The sequence below is a fragment of the Nelumbo lutea genome, chromosome 5 (assembly GCF_056320005.1).
Source record: "Nelumbo lutea isolate HS-2025 chromosome 5, American lotus-T2T, whole genome shotgun sequence".
Lineage (NCBI taxonomy): Eukaryota > Viridiplantae > Streptophyta > Magnoliopsida > Proteales > Nelumbonaceae > Nelumbo > Nelumbo lutea.
This window is the reverse complement of record NC_142688.1, coordinates 33,072,730-33,086,246: the sequence shown is the minus strand read 5'-3', so window position 1 is coordinate 33,086,246 and position 13,517 is coordinate 33,072,730. Positions and strand designations below refer to the sequence as shown.

The 13,517-nt window shown below is 36.0% G+C and overlaps 1 protein-coding gene across 3 annotated transcripts; it reads right to left on the bottom strand.

The window, feature by feature from the left end:
• Positions 1-537: 537 nt before the first annotated feature.
• On the bottom strand, positions 538-12,419 carry LOC148851553 (protein LIKE COV 2-like). 3 transcript variants are annotated; one of them, XM_088944695.1, is made up of 9 exons: positions 12,215-12,408; positions 11,910-12,096; positions 8,592-8,644; positions 8,370-8,479; positions 6,138-6,305; positions 4,259-4,356; positions 3,075-3,201; positions 915-1,036; positions 538-790 (listed from the first exon to the last, which is right to left on the bottom strand). In XM_088944695.1, exons 2-8 carry the CDS (start codon positions 12,021-12,023, stop codon positions 936-938), a joined length of 771 nt encoding a protein of 256 aa, XP_088800821.1. In that variant the 5' UTR covers positions 12,024-12,096; positions 12,215-12,408; the 3' UTR covers positions 538-790; positions 915-935. The 3 variants fall into 3 exon arrangements, with proteins under 3 accessions (XP_088800821.1, XP_088800823.1, XP_088800820.1); XM_088944697.1 differs by having other exon boundaries at positions 11,910-12,111; positions 12,215-12,386; XM_088944694.1 differs by having other exon boundaries at positions 11,910-12,419.
• Between the last annotated feature and the right edge of the window lie 1,098 nt (positions 12,420-13,517).

Genomic DNA, 13,517 nt, shown 5'->3' with positions numbered 1-13,517 from the left:
TACTAAATGAATATGTAAAATGGCAATCTTGCCTTTGCTTGTTTTCCAATTTAAACTTGAAAGATGGTGCATTTATTGTCCAGTGAAAACTCCATAAGCCAGGGATACTCATTCGCACTTTAATACATAGTATAGATATATATTGATATTTGTGCATAGTATTCTCTCTCACTCTCACTTAGTATTTTTGCCCTTGATTATAAACTCCTGTTCTGAGTAGAGATGCCCAATCCTACTCCCAGCTCTTACATCTTAGGAGTTTATGCACACCATCTAATTCTATGCAACATTTCTTAAGAATGAAGGTATTAAGGTGGAAGATAAAGATACCAACCCAGAGAAAAAACAGTTCAACCTCAGGTCGATTTTTAAAACATTGCTTCGGAACAACAGAAAAAATAAAAAAATGATTTGATACAATCTGTTTGAAGCCGAATTTGGCTAGGCTAAGCAGTTAGTGCTGCAATGACCAATATGGAACCGCGGCTCATCCCACAAATGATTACAAGCAATACGTGAGAATACTACTATCCAGAATTCAGTGGTAACTGGTAAGCTTTCCTTCTTCTCCAGCAGGGAGGTTTGGGGATTAAACAGAACATTTCTACACGAGCAATGAAAACATCGACTCCAACATTTAACTATCCTCTACACTACAAACATATGATAAATGATACAACATCCAACAAGATATAGAAATGCACAAAAAAAAAAAAAAAAATGAACCCACCAAGGAAATTCCCATCAATTACAGAAGTGAATGACTTTGTAATATTCTAACCCTGTAAACCTGCCATAAAGAAACTACATAAGCATCGGTATCATCACTCATCAGATAAGAGGACAAGCTTCAAAGCAGATATTATCATACTCGCAACTGAAGCAATGAAACAGAAACTAGAGACTAGAGTTACCTGAAATGCTAATGCCATATATTATATTATTCTGTTGAGAGGGATCCGATCGGCCTGACGAGAAATCCTTTCTAGGGGAGATATCACTTGTGGCATTGTCATACCTCCAGAAACTATGATCTCTGAATTATTGAGAAAGGCATCCGAATTAAATTATATACCCTTATAACCATATAATATAGTCTCCTACTGGAACCAAATGAAAAAATTTACAGACCTAGAATTAGAAAATTTTAAATTGCAGATTATGAAACAGGAAAGTGTTCAAAAAAGGATGTCAAATGGATAAGACGGCCCTCTTGGTGGATCAGACAGCCTTCCACCAAAAATCCTAATTACATGGTAGCCAGCAAAGCTGTCAACCAAATTTGTTTGCACTTTTTCTTCAGATTTTTTTTAACCAATATTTTGGTTATGTACCTTTTTTTTTCCTTGTCAAATTTTTATGCTTCTTCTGTCAAAAGAGTTTAGTTTAGGGCTGCAAACAGATCAAATCAAATCAGATATAGCCATATAGGAAGATCCAAATTTGATTCATTTATATTTGAATTCAAATCAGATCTTATCCATCGGATATAATATTGGATTTAAATTGAATTCAGATTGCAATTAGATATTGAATAGTAAGGGAAATTTATGGTTTGCCCCACCTCGTAAATTTTTATTAGTTTTTTTGTTCTATTTACCAAAACCCCCCACCTATGATACAGTACCACCCCCACCCCCTTGTATTTTGATAGATTCCCCCACCTGTCACTGCTCCGAACTGTATAAACCAATAAAAATTTATGAGGCGGGGGAATAAAAAAACCCCATAAAATTAAATAAACTAAACTAAAAATAATCAAAATATTATATAATTATTTTATTAATGGGTTTTTTCATAAGATATTTGAGTTTATAGTAATCAACCCAATTTTAGTTTCAGTCATTAAGGAAGATGCCAAGTGGCTAAATTGATAAGGTCTTTTTCGTCTACCCCCTAGCCTTTCCAGCCCCTTCAACTTGCGACAAATAACTACTTACAGGTGCAGTTGTTGGTCTTCCATGCACGTGACCAAACCATCTAAGTTGATTTTCTATCATTTTGTCAACTATTGGAGCTACTCCTAGGTTCCTTCAAAGACTTCATTACCTATCCTATCTTCCTAGTTTTTCCACTCATCCATCTCAGCATGCGCATTTTTTGGACATGCTTCTTGATTGCCTTGCCCAACACTCTGCTCCATACAGCATAGTTGGCCTTACAACTGTTTTATAGAATTTTCCTTTTAATTTAAGTGGAATTTGCCTAGCACATAAAACTCCAGATGCACCCCTTCATTTTTCCCATCTTGCTCCAATGCTAGATGACATCCTCCTCTATCTCTCCCTTGTATGAATTATTGAACCAAGAGTACCAGAAAAGGTCACATTGAGTTACCCCCCAAGGAGATTTCAATCTTCTAAATAACTTATTCACTAAACAACAAAGCAATAAGTCATTCGGTTCAGCCCCTCTAGCTGTTACCAGACAGCTTTCTATACTCCTTCCCAGTGAGGAACAGAGAAATCAGTAAAGCAGGGGCTGAGTCAACAAAACAACCTAATCCAGTATAGATGTTAAGTCAGATGGGAGTGGGTCAGAGTTACAAATTGTTATCTAATATTATCACTTTTCAGAATGGTTTGAGATTGGCATCAAACTGATCCAGTATAGATACATGTGTGCATGTATACAGGATATGAGAGCAATATATAGGTGTTACAAGTGGTTCCATGTCTATACATTTTTATTTGGCACCGATGGAATTGGCCAAGAATCGATGTCAGTCCCACCAAACATGTGTATATATGACATGGTCTTGGAAAGGAAACCATTATTCACAACGAATAGAACCCGGGTCTCATTTATTTAGGTTGTGTAGTGTTCAGATCATCTCCAGGTTAATACTATCCAGTTCAGCCCAGCTGTTGATAGCCCTTTTGATGAATTTTAGAAAAGAAGCAATTATACAGCATTTGATGGAAGCTATAGGTGCAAATCTATCCTCTTTCCTTAAAAAAATGAAACATGAATACAAAGTACACAGTACAAGCTGGAAATGAAAACCGCCATTACCAAAATAACCATGGCAACAAGATAACACTTGTAGCCAATTAAAAAAAAAAAAAGCATACCTATTCCTTCTCGAATGGATAGATTTGGTCTGATGATCTCCTCAGAGTTGACCAAGAAAATGTCGCCAATGTATAGATGATTTGTTGGGACATAAACACTACATAGCTCTTCATCACCATTCTCTCTCTGCAAGCAGAAACAATCAAAAAGAGCAAAAGAGATAACACATTGAGAATTCCTCGTACTTTTCCCACTCTGTTTACTTCAAAGCAATCTTGGGATGACAGATCAACAGAGAAATGTCAACATTCAACAACCATGCCAATTCCGTGTCAGTAATTAAGAAAGGGATAAAGTCCAGATTTCCAGTTTCATACCATTTGAGAAGTGTACAAATGGGTGTACAATTAGTCCACAATGTGCTTTGTGAAATATGGAATTAATTTGTGAATTAGAGATCTCATTATACAACAAGAAGAAATTATACTCGTGATCCATCTTTTTACTAATTTAGTACCTTCATCAGTACTAATATTCTCCATGGATGGTAACACATGGCTTTAGCATGACACTTTGCTGCAGTTACTACCTTTCACTATCTGCTGGAACATTTTGAGAGGAAATGAATTGCCAATTTCTCTATGTTCCACATTTAGTGCAGGGAGAATATACTTTGTTTCTTATTGCAAGTATTCCCTCGAAAACCCAAATATGTTCCTTTTACAGGTAAATATACTAACAGAAATAAAGAATGATCATCACCCCATGTAAATTGCATGTGCACAACACTTTTAGCTTAGAGATAGGTAACTTCTATAGGCATAAAAAATTATTAACTTGTTCAATAAACCAATAGGCAACATTGACACATACTTTCAATGATCATTTACAATAGAAGATAGTTCAACCAACACATGAAACCAGACATAACTTCATTTCTACCTTGAATTGTTTCAAATGGATGTCTGATTTCATCTATTATAATGTCAACTACATTATTACAAAAGGATGAAACATGGATTACTTCAATACCAAAACAAGGTTATCCCCTCAACAGTTGGCATGAACAAAAAAGTCATTAGACCAATAAAAAGGCAAACAAGAAGTGGCAGGCATGATATACTATAAATAATATGGGACAATCAAAAAAATTGGGTATCATATGAAATTCAAGAAGCATCTTTAAATAAACAAGTCCAGAATATTTTAACACAAAAAATTTTATGATATATCTAGCAACTACCTGAAGGACAACGGACGATGTGATAAAACCAAATGCATATTCACCAACACGTGGGTGACGAATAATTGCAACCTCTTTAAAAGCAGTTGTGTTTTGGTCTGAGAAAAATAGGCATTATACCACGTCAGCTTAAACCACAGGTTAGTCCAAGTCAATTATATCAATTACTTATTCCACACAATATCCATTATCCACACAAGTAAAGAGGAAAATGTGACAACAAGGAACAATTACATCAGTTTCTATGAACTAAGAAAGCATTCCCTTTTGAGCAAGGCAACAGAACTTAACTCACGATATGGTGCATCCTCTGGTTTTATTATGGTAGAAAAAAAAAGGGAAAAACAACCAAGCAAACAAAAGAAGTAGATGCCTTTCAGAAGCAACAGTGTAGATAAATCTTAAGATGTAAAATTTAATAATAGCATGTTGAGATATTTAATAAAGAGATTGAACAAAACCAGCAATAATTCAAGTTAGTAAGATAAAGATGTGTTAAGATCATTTATGAATTAGGGTTCTGAGAACTGATAATTTTCCGCATTGAGGGGTTGAGCACAATATTTAGTTTTCTGTCACAAAGATTACGCATGCTCAAATGTCCTCAAATTACTAATTGTAAGATTTCATTACTGCTTTTCTTTATTTCATAACCTACGGGAACTTGCTGAAGGAAGAATACACAGGATGGGAGAAAAAAAGACCCTCTAATACATGCCTTTTCATTTGCATTCCCAACTTAAGACTAGCTTATGCCATCCACAAGTCAATAAAAAAAAAGAGATCCATTCATGGGAATGGAAGATAAAAAATGCTAATCCACATGGACGTATCCCAGGAGTGAAACTTCAAGATCTTCAAAAGACTCTAGAAGTGCATTTGTGTGTGCTTCTTTCATGGTTCAAACTCAGAGAACCCATTAGAAAGGAAAAATGCATTCTGACTAATTTTGATCATTCTCAACAAATCCAATCCAAGGTTCTAAGATGACCTAAGCAGGTTGTGATAACTTTTCACTACCAACAGTTGGATTTCTCTGAAATAGTTTTTACATTCATTTGGATCTTCTTTGGTTTATATAACCACACAATGCTACAGTGTTTTGCATCTTAAGACTTGAGACTTGAGAGGTCAAATCCATTTCACCATAGAAACAGTCAAAGTATACACTGATTGGCTGAATGGATTGCAGATGCCATATAATGCCAGTGAAGCATCAGGTATGCCAGCAAGGTACTAATACTTCTGCCATATATCAATGGAAATCACAACAAAGTCTGTCACTGTGTTACATAGATAAGTATATAAATACCCTTCAACAGAAAACATTATGATTACAACCATTCATAGGAATGAAAAGCATTTAATTAAAATGTATCTTTTTCTTTTTTTATTGGAAATGGTAACTTCATTAAATAACTTTAAAATAACTTTCCAGATTTAAGTACAGTTGTCAACCCCTAAGTAGGTGTTGAGCCCCAGTTATCTTTCTTACAAAACTGCCCAGAACATACTCTCCCTCGCATTCCCTTGTTTAGCCAACGTGTCAGCTAAACCAATAGCTGATCTCCTTGTCCATTTGAAGCATGCACCGATCTCCCTTGTTGTATTGTGGATTTCCCTTATGGGATGTCTATAAATCCAGGCTCCCAACTTACCAGATTGCAGCCACTCAATCAACAATTTAGAGTCAGAATTAAAATGTATCTCATCAAACAACAAATAGTAATATTCTGCAGTTCCTAAAGCATCCAAGACTGATATGAAGTCAGTGGATTAATTGGCACTTGGTAGAAGTTATAAAAATGAATCATGTAAAAGCCTTAAAGAAACCAAATTTGGATAATCAATAAAATAGTTAAATATAATGGTATGGTACCTGGAGAAATAGCAGCACTGATTTGTTTTGAGGCTGAGTATATGTGCCTGACAAAGGGCATTCTCTTTATAAACCATTCTCCAACCCAAAAAACAGTGGCACCCATCCATGACGAAACAAATACCCCAACAAAAAACACAAAGATTAAAGATGTGACAAACCCAAGGCCTGCAAATATAAAATAAAATCCTCAATATGTTTTATCTTTGAAGTAGAGCTTAAATCTTAGATACAAAAATCTCTCTTTCAAACATAGCAAGGTTTTAAAATCGCTGTTGACCCAGATGGTCAGACCATTTGGTCCGGAAACCAGCCAGGGATCCACGTTCAGCCCCAAACTGTTATTTTCCCGTTCAGTTTGACCGTTCAGTGCCCCGCTGACCCAGGCAGTCAAACTGTCAACCCATTCGATCTAGACTACAGTTTTCAGGCCAATTTTTATTTTTAAAAATTTTAAAACGTCACAGGCTGAACTATTTGGACTGGATGGTCAAACTGCTAACCCAACACCAGTGACCAAAGAATTCTGGTTCTGGGTCGATTATATATATATATATATATATATCAAATTTGATATTAGTGGAGGGGGCAATGTGAGGTTTTAAGAGGATAACTGGTGGCAAGCAAGGTTCATCAAATTTATTCACCCCTCTATGATCCATTTTTATTTTATCAATATTTTCCCCCTTTCCTTTTGGCCCCTTGTTATTTGATTGGATCTTCTTGTTTTTCTTTGATTTCCTTGTTCACTTTTCTTTGTCATTCCAATAAATTTTTCTTACCAATTGAAAAGAAATAAATCATCTCACTAATCTAGATGATTAGATGTTTGGATCGACTTGATAATGTTACTTGGAGTAGGGGGGACCAAGAGATATGCACTTTTACACTTTCCATAGAACTAGATGCCACTACTAACCATCCTCCAGGATACCATCTGAAGAGAAGCACGAAAACTCCTCTAGAATCTTGATCCAATAAATTAGTCAGTCCAATCTCAATCATATTATTGTATCTTTAGATTGGCTTTTGTTTAGAAAATTTCTGGTATTTCTTTCTTTTCATAACATCCACAGAATAGCAGATCACATGCATCTCCATAACATTTCCCCCCTTTCCTTCCAAGAGAGCAGAAGCTAGTTTAGAACAAAGCATCCACCTCTGTTGAGGGAGCAACCTACAATCAAATTAATTAAAGAAATGCTCCCAAATACTGCTCAAAGAGATAGTGGATTAATAAATTAATTGTGGTTTCATAGCTAGCCTTGCAGAGGAAGTAGCTTGTTTGGCAACAAATGCCAATTTGATCTTCTTTTCTGCGGAGTTTTACTAGTATCGAACTTCTTTTTTCATTTATCAAAAAAATGGCATACTTCCCAGCAGAAAGCTCTAATTTTGGGAAGTGTAAAGGCCCAACCAAATTGCTTTGACTGGTTGCTTGAGGGGACTTACGTCTTAAAGTTATGGCCATAAATTCTCCTATCATTTTCATTGTGGTAAAAGCAAATACCATTTAAAATTTCTAGCAAGAGAATGGCCCCTACAGCTTCATGGTACTTAAGCCCTCTACAATACTCGAAGTCCCACAAAAGTTGTGTAGATGAAAATGACACAAAGCAGTCTATTTAGAAGATTTTTATATGAAGAGAAAGTATGAGGAATTTGAGCATCAAAGAAATAGAAAGCAAGCATGTATTACAATTAAAATTGATTTTGAATAACTTCATGGAATTAAACCAATTTTTTAAAAAAAAAATTGATAATTAGCAATGTGAAATGACTTTTTTTCTCCATGGTCAAAATTATAATGTACCATAACTCCCCATTTTAGGCTAAACATCAGCATGGTAAAGATCCTACATATACATAGATACCAAGGTACACATGATAGGTCAATGCCAATATGGAGTAAAACATCAAAATTATAATGAACCCGAACTCCCCCATCATAGAACTGAATGCATATTCATTCACCAAAGTACACGTGGAAAATTTCCCCAATAACATATTAGAACAGCCACTCAAAGCCCCACGTAGATTCAATAGAACTAGATTAGCATCTCCTTTTAAATTGATTAAATTGAGCCCAATTTATAACAAAACATTGTTAGTTCAAGTGGCCTAGAATGAAGAAAAGAAAGCGAGAGCTTTATTTTTTTGGATCAGCAAAGCAAGAACCATTTGTCACAATTATATATCTTCCAAGAGGCAAAAGATCCCAGCTAAACTTACCAAATATGTCAATGCCAAGCCTGGCATATATTGGACTGAAGAAACTATCAACAAACTGGATAAACCACCATGTAACAAAAAAAGTAACTGCAACAGGAAAAAGAACTACACTGCAATTGCATATGAAAATTTGAAGTTAGGCTTTTCTTTCTTGATAAATAATTTTAATTGACGTTTGGGGAAAAAAAACTGTAATGGATGCCAAAGAACTGCACTTATTACCATCCAGTCATGAACTTTTTTGAGACCCAACTCTGAAGAACAACAAGGCAAGCCTGATGAAGTGCAAGATCAATAGCATAAACATGTGATTAGCCAGTTTTCCATATCAACATGAAAAATAAGGCAATGAAGTAAAAGAGAAAATGCCAAGTCACATTTACACCATATATACACATGTATACAGGATGTTTGTTTGAGCTCTCTTCTTATTTTGATATATATGTCCTCTCTTAATTTTTTAGAAGGTGAATATATTCATTAAGGCAAAGTATCAAAGTGTAAACCCATGTACACTAAAGATCCCTCTAGTGGGACCATATAACCGTGTAACCCAGTTAATCTTGCTAGTTTATAAACAGAGTCTCCACTTTAACAATTGAATTATGGGGTACTCCATGGAAATTCAGTGTACATGGATAAAAAGAAGTGCAAATGCATTGGCGATGGGCTAGCTAGGCAGGGGGTGAATAGAAGCTCTATCTTTTGGGCTGTTTCGTAATTGTTCTACGGTTGGGTGTACATTGGACAGTAGGGAGTTAAGATTCTTTAGCTCCTTCCCTTGTAATTCTGAATTTCTCAATCATTAATAAAATTCATTGTTATTGGTCAAAAAAAAATTATGGGGTACTCCATTAAAATCTTTATGAACAGAGCCAAGAGAACAAAGTACCAATTGCTCTCTTTCCTATTGCCTCCTCAGAGCTGTGTAAATTTTCAAAAAAAATAGGCATTCCTCACCCTCCAAATACTCCAATGGATAACTGCTGGAAGAGACACTGCTGGAATAGCCTGTCTCTTCCATAACCTTTCCCCTTTTGCTCAACAGTGAACTTTACTAATTATACAAAAAGAGTGGTATAATCAATAAGAATTTTACAAGAACCTCCAAAATTAGGCCTAGACTTTGCCCAATCCACTATGCTATGAGGATCCCCTTCAACCACAAGCTCTCCAGAAGTCACTCAAATCCATTCCCCATCCAATCTGTCATAACCAGAGAATCTCCCTGTATGATAAATCTCTTAATGCCCATAGAAACTGTCAATCTGTAGTGTTACATTGTCCCTCCTAAAGGACCTAAAAAGACATAATTTCTTTGTCAAGCATATATCAAATTTCAACACTCTCGAGGGGCACATTGCATATGGCATTATTCCTCTTCTTGCAAGTTTGGTATGAGAAAACACACCAATTTTTGATAAATGTATCATCGTCATCAACCATGATTCAATGCCTTATCCCAACTATATGGGGTTGGCTACATAAATCCTGTTTCGCCAATCCTTACTATTTATTAGTGCTTAAATCATTTCTTACTACTTCTACCATGTCCTTTTTGGTCTACTCCAAGCTCTTCTAGCCCCTTCAATGCATAACAAGTCACTTCTTCTAACAGGCGCAGTTTGTGGTGTTCTATGCATGTATCTAAACCAACTTAGAGCCCATTTGGTTCATGGGAATAGGGGTTTGGGTTTGGAATTGGAATAGGAAAGGACCATTCCGCTTCAGCTATTTGGTTGGGCGGTATCGGAATCCCATTCCCATTCTTGGTGGAATCCATTTGAGGGAATGGGCATTCCCTCCCCCTCCATTGGGAATGAAATCCCATTCCAAATCCTGTCTGAACCAAACAAACTATGGAAATAGACCATTCTGATTCCGATTCAAAAAGATTTTGATTCTGATTCCGATTCCAATTCTGGCTGCGACAATGGATTCCATTGTCACCTAACGGAGCTACTCCTAGGTTCCTACAGAAAACTCCATTCTTAATCCTATCCTTTATAGTATCACATTCTGCCACATTAATTTTCTGCACATGTTGTTTCTTGACGCACTCATTTATAGAATTTTCCTTTTAATCTAAGTGGTATTCGCCTATCACATAAAAGTCCAGATGCACCCCTCCATTTTGCCCATCCTACTCTAATTGGGTGACATCCTTCTCAATTTCTTCTTTGTCATGAATTATCGAACCTAGGTACTAGAAATGGTCACATTGAGTTACCTCTTGGTCTCCACTCCTAAGTGCATCTATATTTAATATTAAAAAAGGTGGGCAGGGGCAACCCCCTATAAAAGTAGGTATAATTGAGTTCCATCTTGGGCATCTAGAATACATAACAAATTCTTCCTTGTCCTGTAAATACACACACACACACATTTGCCAGATCAGAGTCCCAGATACATGTCAGATTCTGATTCCCAAATCCCTGATCTAAAAATTCAGGTTGCCATAGATTATCCCTCAAAGCTTAATTTAATGGAATTATTTTGAGGCAATCACAACTACAATTGATTTCTGGAAGGTTAGCATTTTGCAACACTCTCAATACCAGTACATCACCGTGATAATGAGACCAATGGATACATCTTCCAAAATCTCAAAATTACAAAGGCAATGAAGAACTCCAAAATAAATCATCTCATACACCACAAAGATACATCACCACCTTATTTTGCAAGATTCTAGCATTTTCCTGACAGGTAATCTATCCTTCTAAAATAGCAACAACTCGGCATCATTTGCGTTCCTCTATCGTGGTTAGGCCATACTTTGGCAATAGTTGCTTTGTTTCTTTAAAAAAAGAATACTACCCAAGGAGGGTCTAGGTTCCCCAAAAATAACCATTAGAATTAATTTTACATTCCGAAGCATTAACCGTTCGTCTCCAACCCCCTTCTCAAGTCAACTTTTTTAGCCTTTATACTATTGCTCTTATCATGTTCCTGTACTAGAAATGCATGAAACATAAAAACAGCATAATCTGCTCCAGGCTCCTAATACCAAAAATGATGCACATATGTAAGCAGATAAAAAAAAAGCTCCGCTTTCTGGGCCTTAATTCTATTCTCTCTTCTTTCAAACAGACTGATATATTGCTGCCACTACTTGACCCTTTATCTCTTTTTCTTCAGATGTATTTCCAATCTCTATTTATGTGCACCACCACCCCTGCGAATCCATCGACTATAATTCTTCGGGAACTCACCTTCTACCTTTCAACGATAATAATCTTAGAACAGCATTGTCCCAGCCCTAGCAAATCTACACTTCGATTGATCAAGCACAACCGACCAGAAGCCTCTATACCTTCTCAAGTAAAATACAGCCACATTGTATATTTTGTAGTTTAAGAATACAAGGTACCTTCCAATTTTAGAAAAGTTATCAGATTCAAAGATAGGAATAACATACAAATCCAGTGTTTTAAAAACAAAAAAAAAATACTTATTGTAGAAAAGAAAGAGAGGAAAATTGAATATTCTTGGTTGGTTCTCCAGTAGAGGAGATACAACGAAACACGTCAAACTAACCTTTCGAGTGGAGGAGTTGGGGGGATTTGGAGGAGACTTGGCAGGATCTTCGGGATCTTCGCCACCGCCGCATTGACTTAGAGGAATCGACGTGGAGTCCTTTTCTTCGGCCATTTTCCGTTGCAGGGAACCCAATCTACCCCCTCGAGAGAAAATTTAGGCGCAGAGAGAGAAGGGGGGGTAGTTTCTGCGATCGATAAAACTTGAGACAAAAGAGAGATAGCCAGATAGTGCTGTCTATGTCTGTTTGAGAAAGCAAGTCGTAGTTGATACTTGATTAAAACCCGCTACGAAATACGAATTACCTCCGAAGTTGTGAGTTGTCAACGGACTCCACTAGCGAGGGAAGGAAGGAAGAAAGCGTCTAATCCAAGTCTTCGATAGGTCACATGACTGACGAAGGCCCGAGTCCCCTCGCGACGTTTCGCATCCCGCTCTCGCCGGCCGAATCGAGCTGTATATAATGTGGTAATGCCAAAAAAATGAGTCTAGCGAGTATAATGAACACTTGTGGGATCCGTGCGATTCACGAACTTTATTATGGATAAATTAATATTAAAATTATTTTTTGTTAATTTAAAATCAAAAAATTCTTACATTATTAGTTTTATTAATAAATTTATAATGCTACTTTGCTTTATTAATTTTCATTATTTATATTCGAATTTTAATGTTAATACTTTAAACGGGTTTTAAAATCAATAATTTTTAATATATTTATTATTTTTATTAATTGTACTTTTTAATTTATTATTTTCATATTTATTAACTTTTATTATGATTTTAAATATAATATTAAGGATATGAAATTATAAAAATTAGGAAAAATTCTTGAATAGCACCCTGTACTTTGAGGGTTGTGTCAAGTCAATCCCCAAACTTCAAAATGTATCTATGCAATACCCTAGACTTTCAAACTATGTCTAATAGGTCCCTACCGTTAGTTGACCATTAGTCAACACTGTCATGTGACACCATATGTGCATTAAATAATTTTAAAATGGCAAAATTGCCCTTTTATGGTATTTTTGTGACAACTTTACCCATTTCGTTGAGTGTTAAAAGAATGAAAGGGGGAAAAGGGTTATGAAACCGAACACCGAACAATTGTTGAAGCTCCCTCTCCCCATACATGCAAAAAAGACTATGGGAACTCAACATTAACAAACACAACATTTCTTTCCCACTCACTGCATCTAAAGCGCTACTATTTCAAGTTGCTTGGCTCTTTAATTAGTTTGTGTGGAACTGGTAGATAATGAAAAGGGTAAATCTCTTAAACTACCCCTATTGTTCACAAAATTGACAAACCGTATCCTTATTGTTTACATATTGTCTTAAGCTATTCTTAAGTTTTTTGACAATTGATGCGCCGATAAACACTAACAAAAAAAAATGAAATACCAAATTTACCCTTCACTATTCATCAAAATTTCAAAATAAAACCCAACTCATGAAAAACTCCAAATTTCCATTTTTCTTCAAAAAGCAAACAAGGATTTTGCGGAGGGGGACACCATGCTCTTGTTCCATCCATTTACAAGGAACTTTCCTAGTGGAGCCAGCCCATATCGTTGTTCGCCATCATGGGTCTCCTTGGTGAAGATC

Bases quoted from the DNA above. Each gene is read 5' to 3' on its own strand.
- LOC148851553 (XM_088944694.1), bottom strand. From the start codon at position 12,023: ATGGCCGAAGAAAAGGACTCCACGTCGATTCCTCTAAGTCAATGCGGC. The intron at 8,645-11,909 runs GTTAGTTTGACG...GCACTTCATCAG, and splicing joins CCAACTCCTCCACTCGAAAG to GCTTGCCTTGTTGTTCTTCA. The intron at 3,202-4,258 runs GTAGTTGCTAGA...TTCTGCTTGCAG, and splicing joins CATCGTCCGTTGTCCTTCAG to AGAGAGAATGGTGATGAAGA.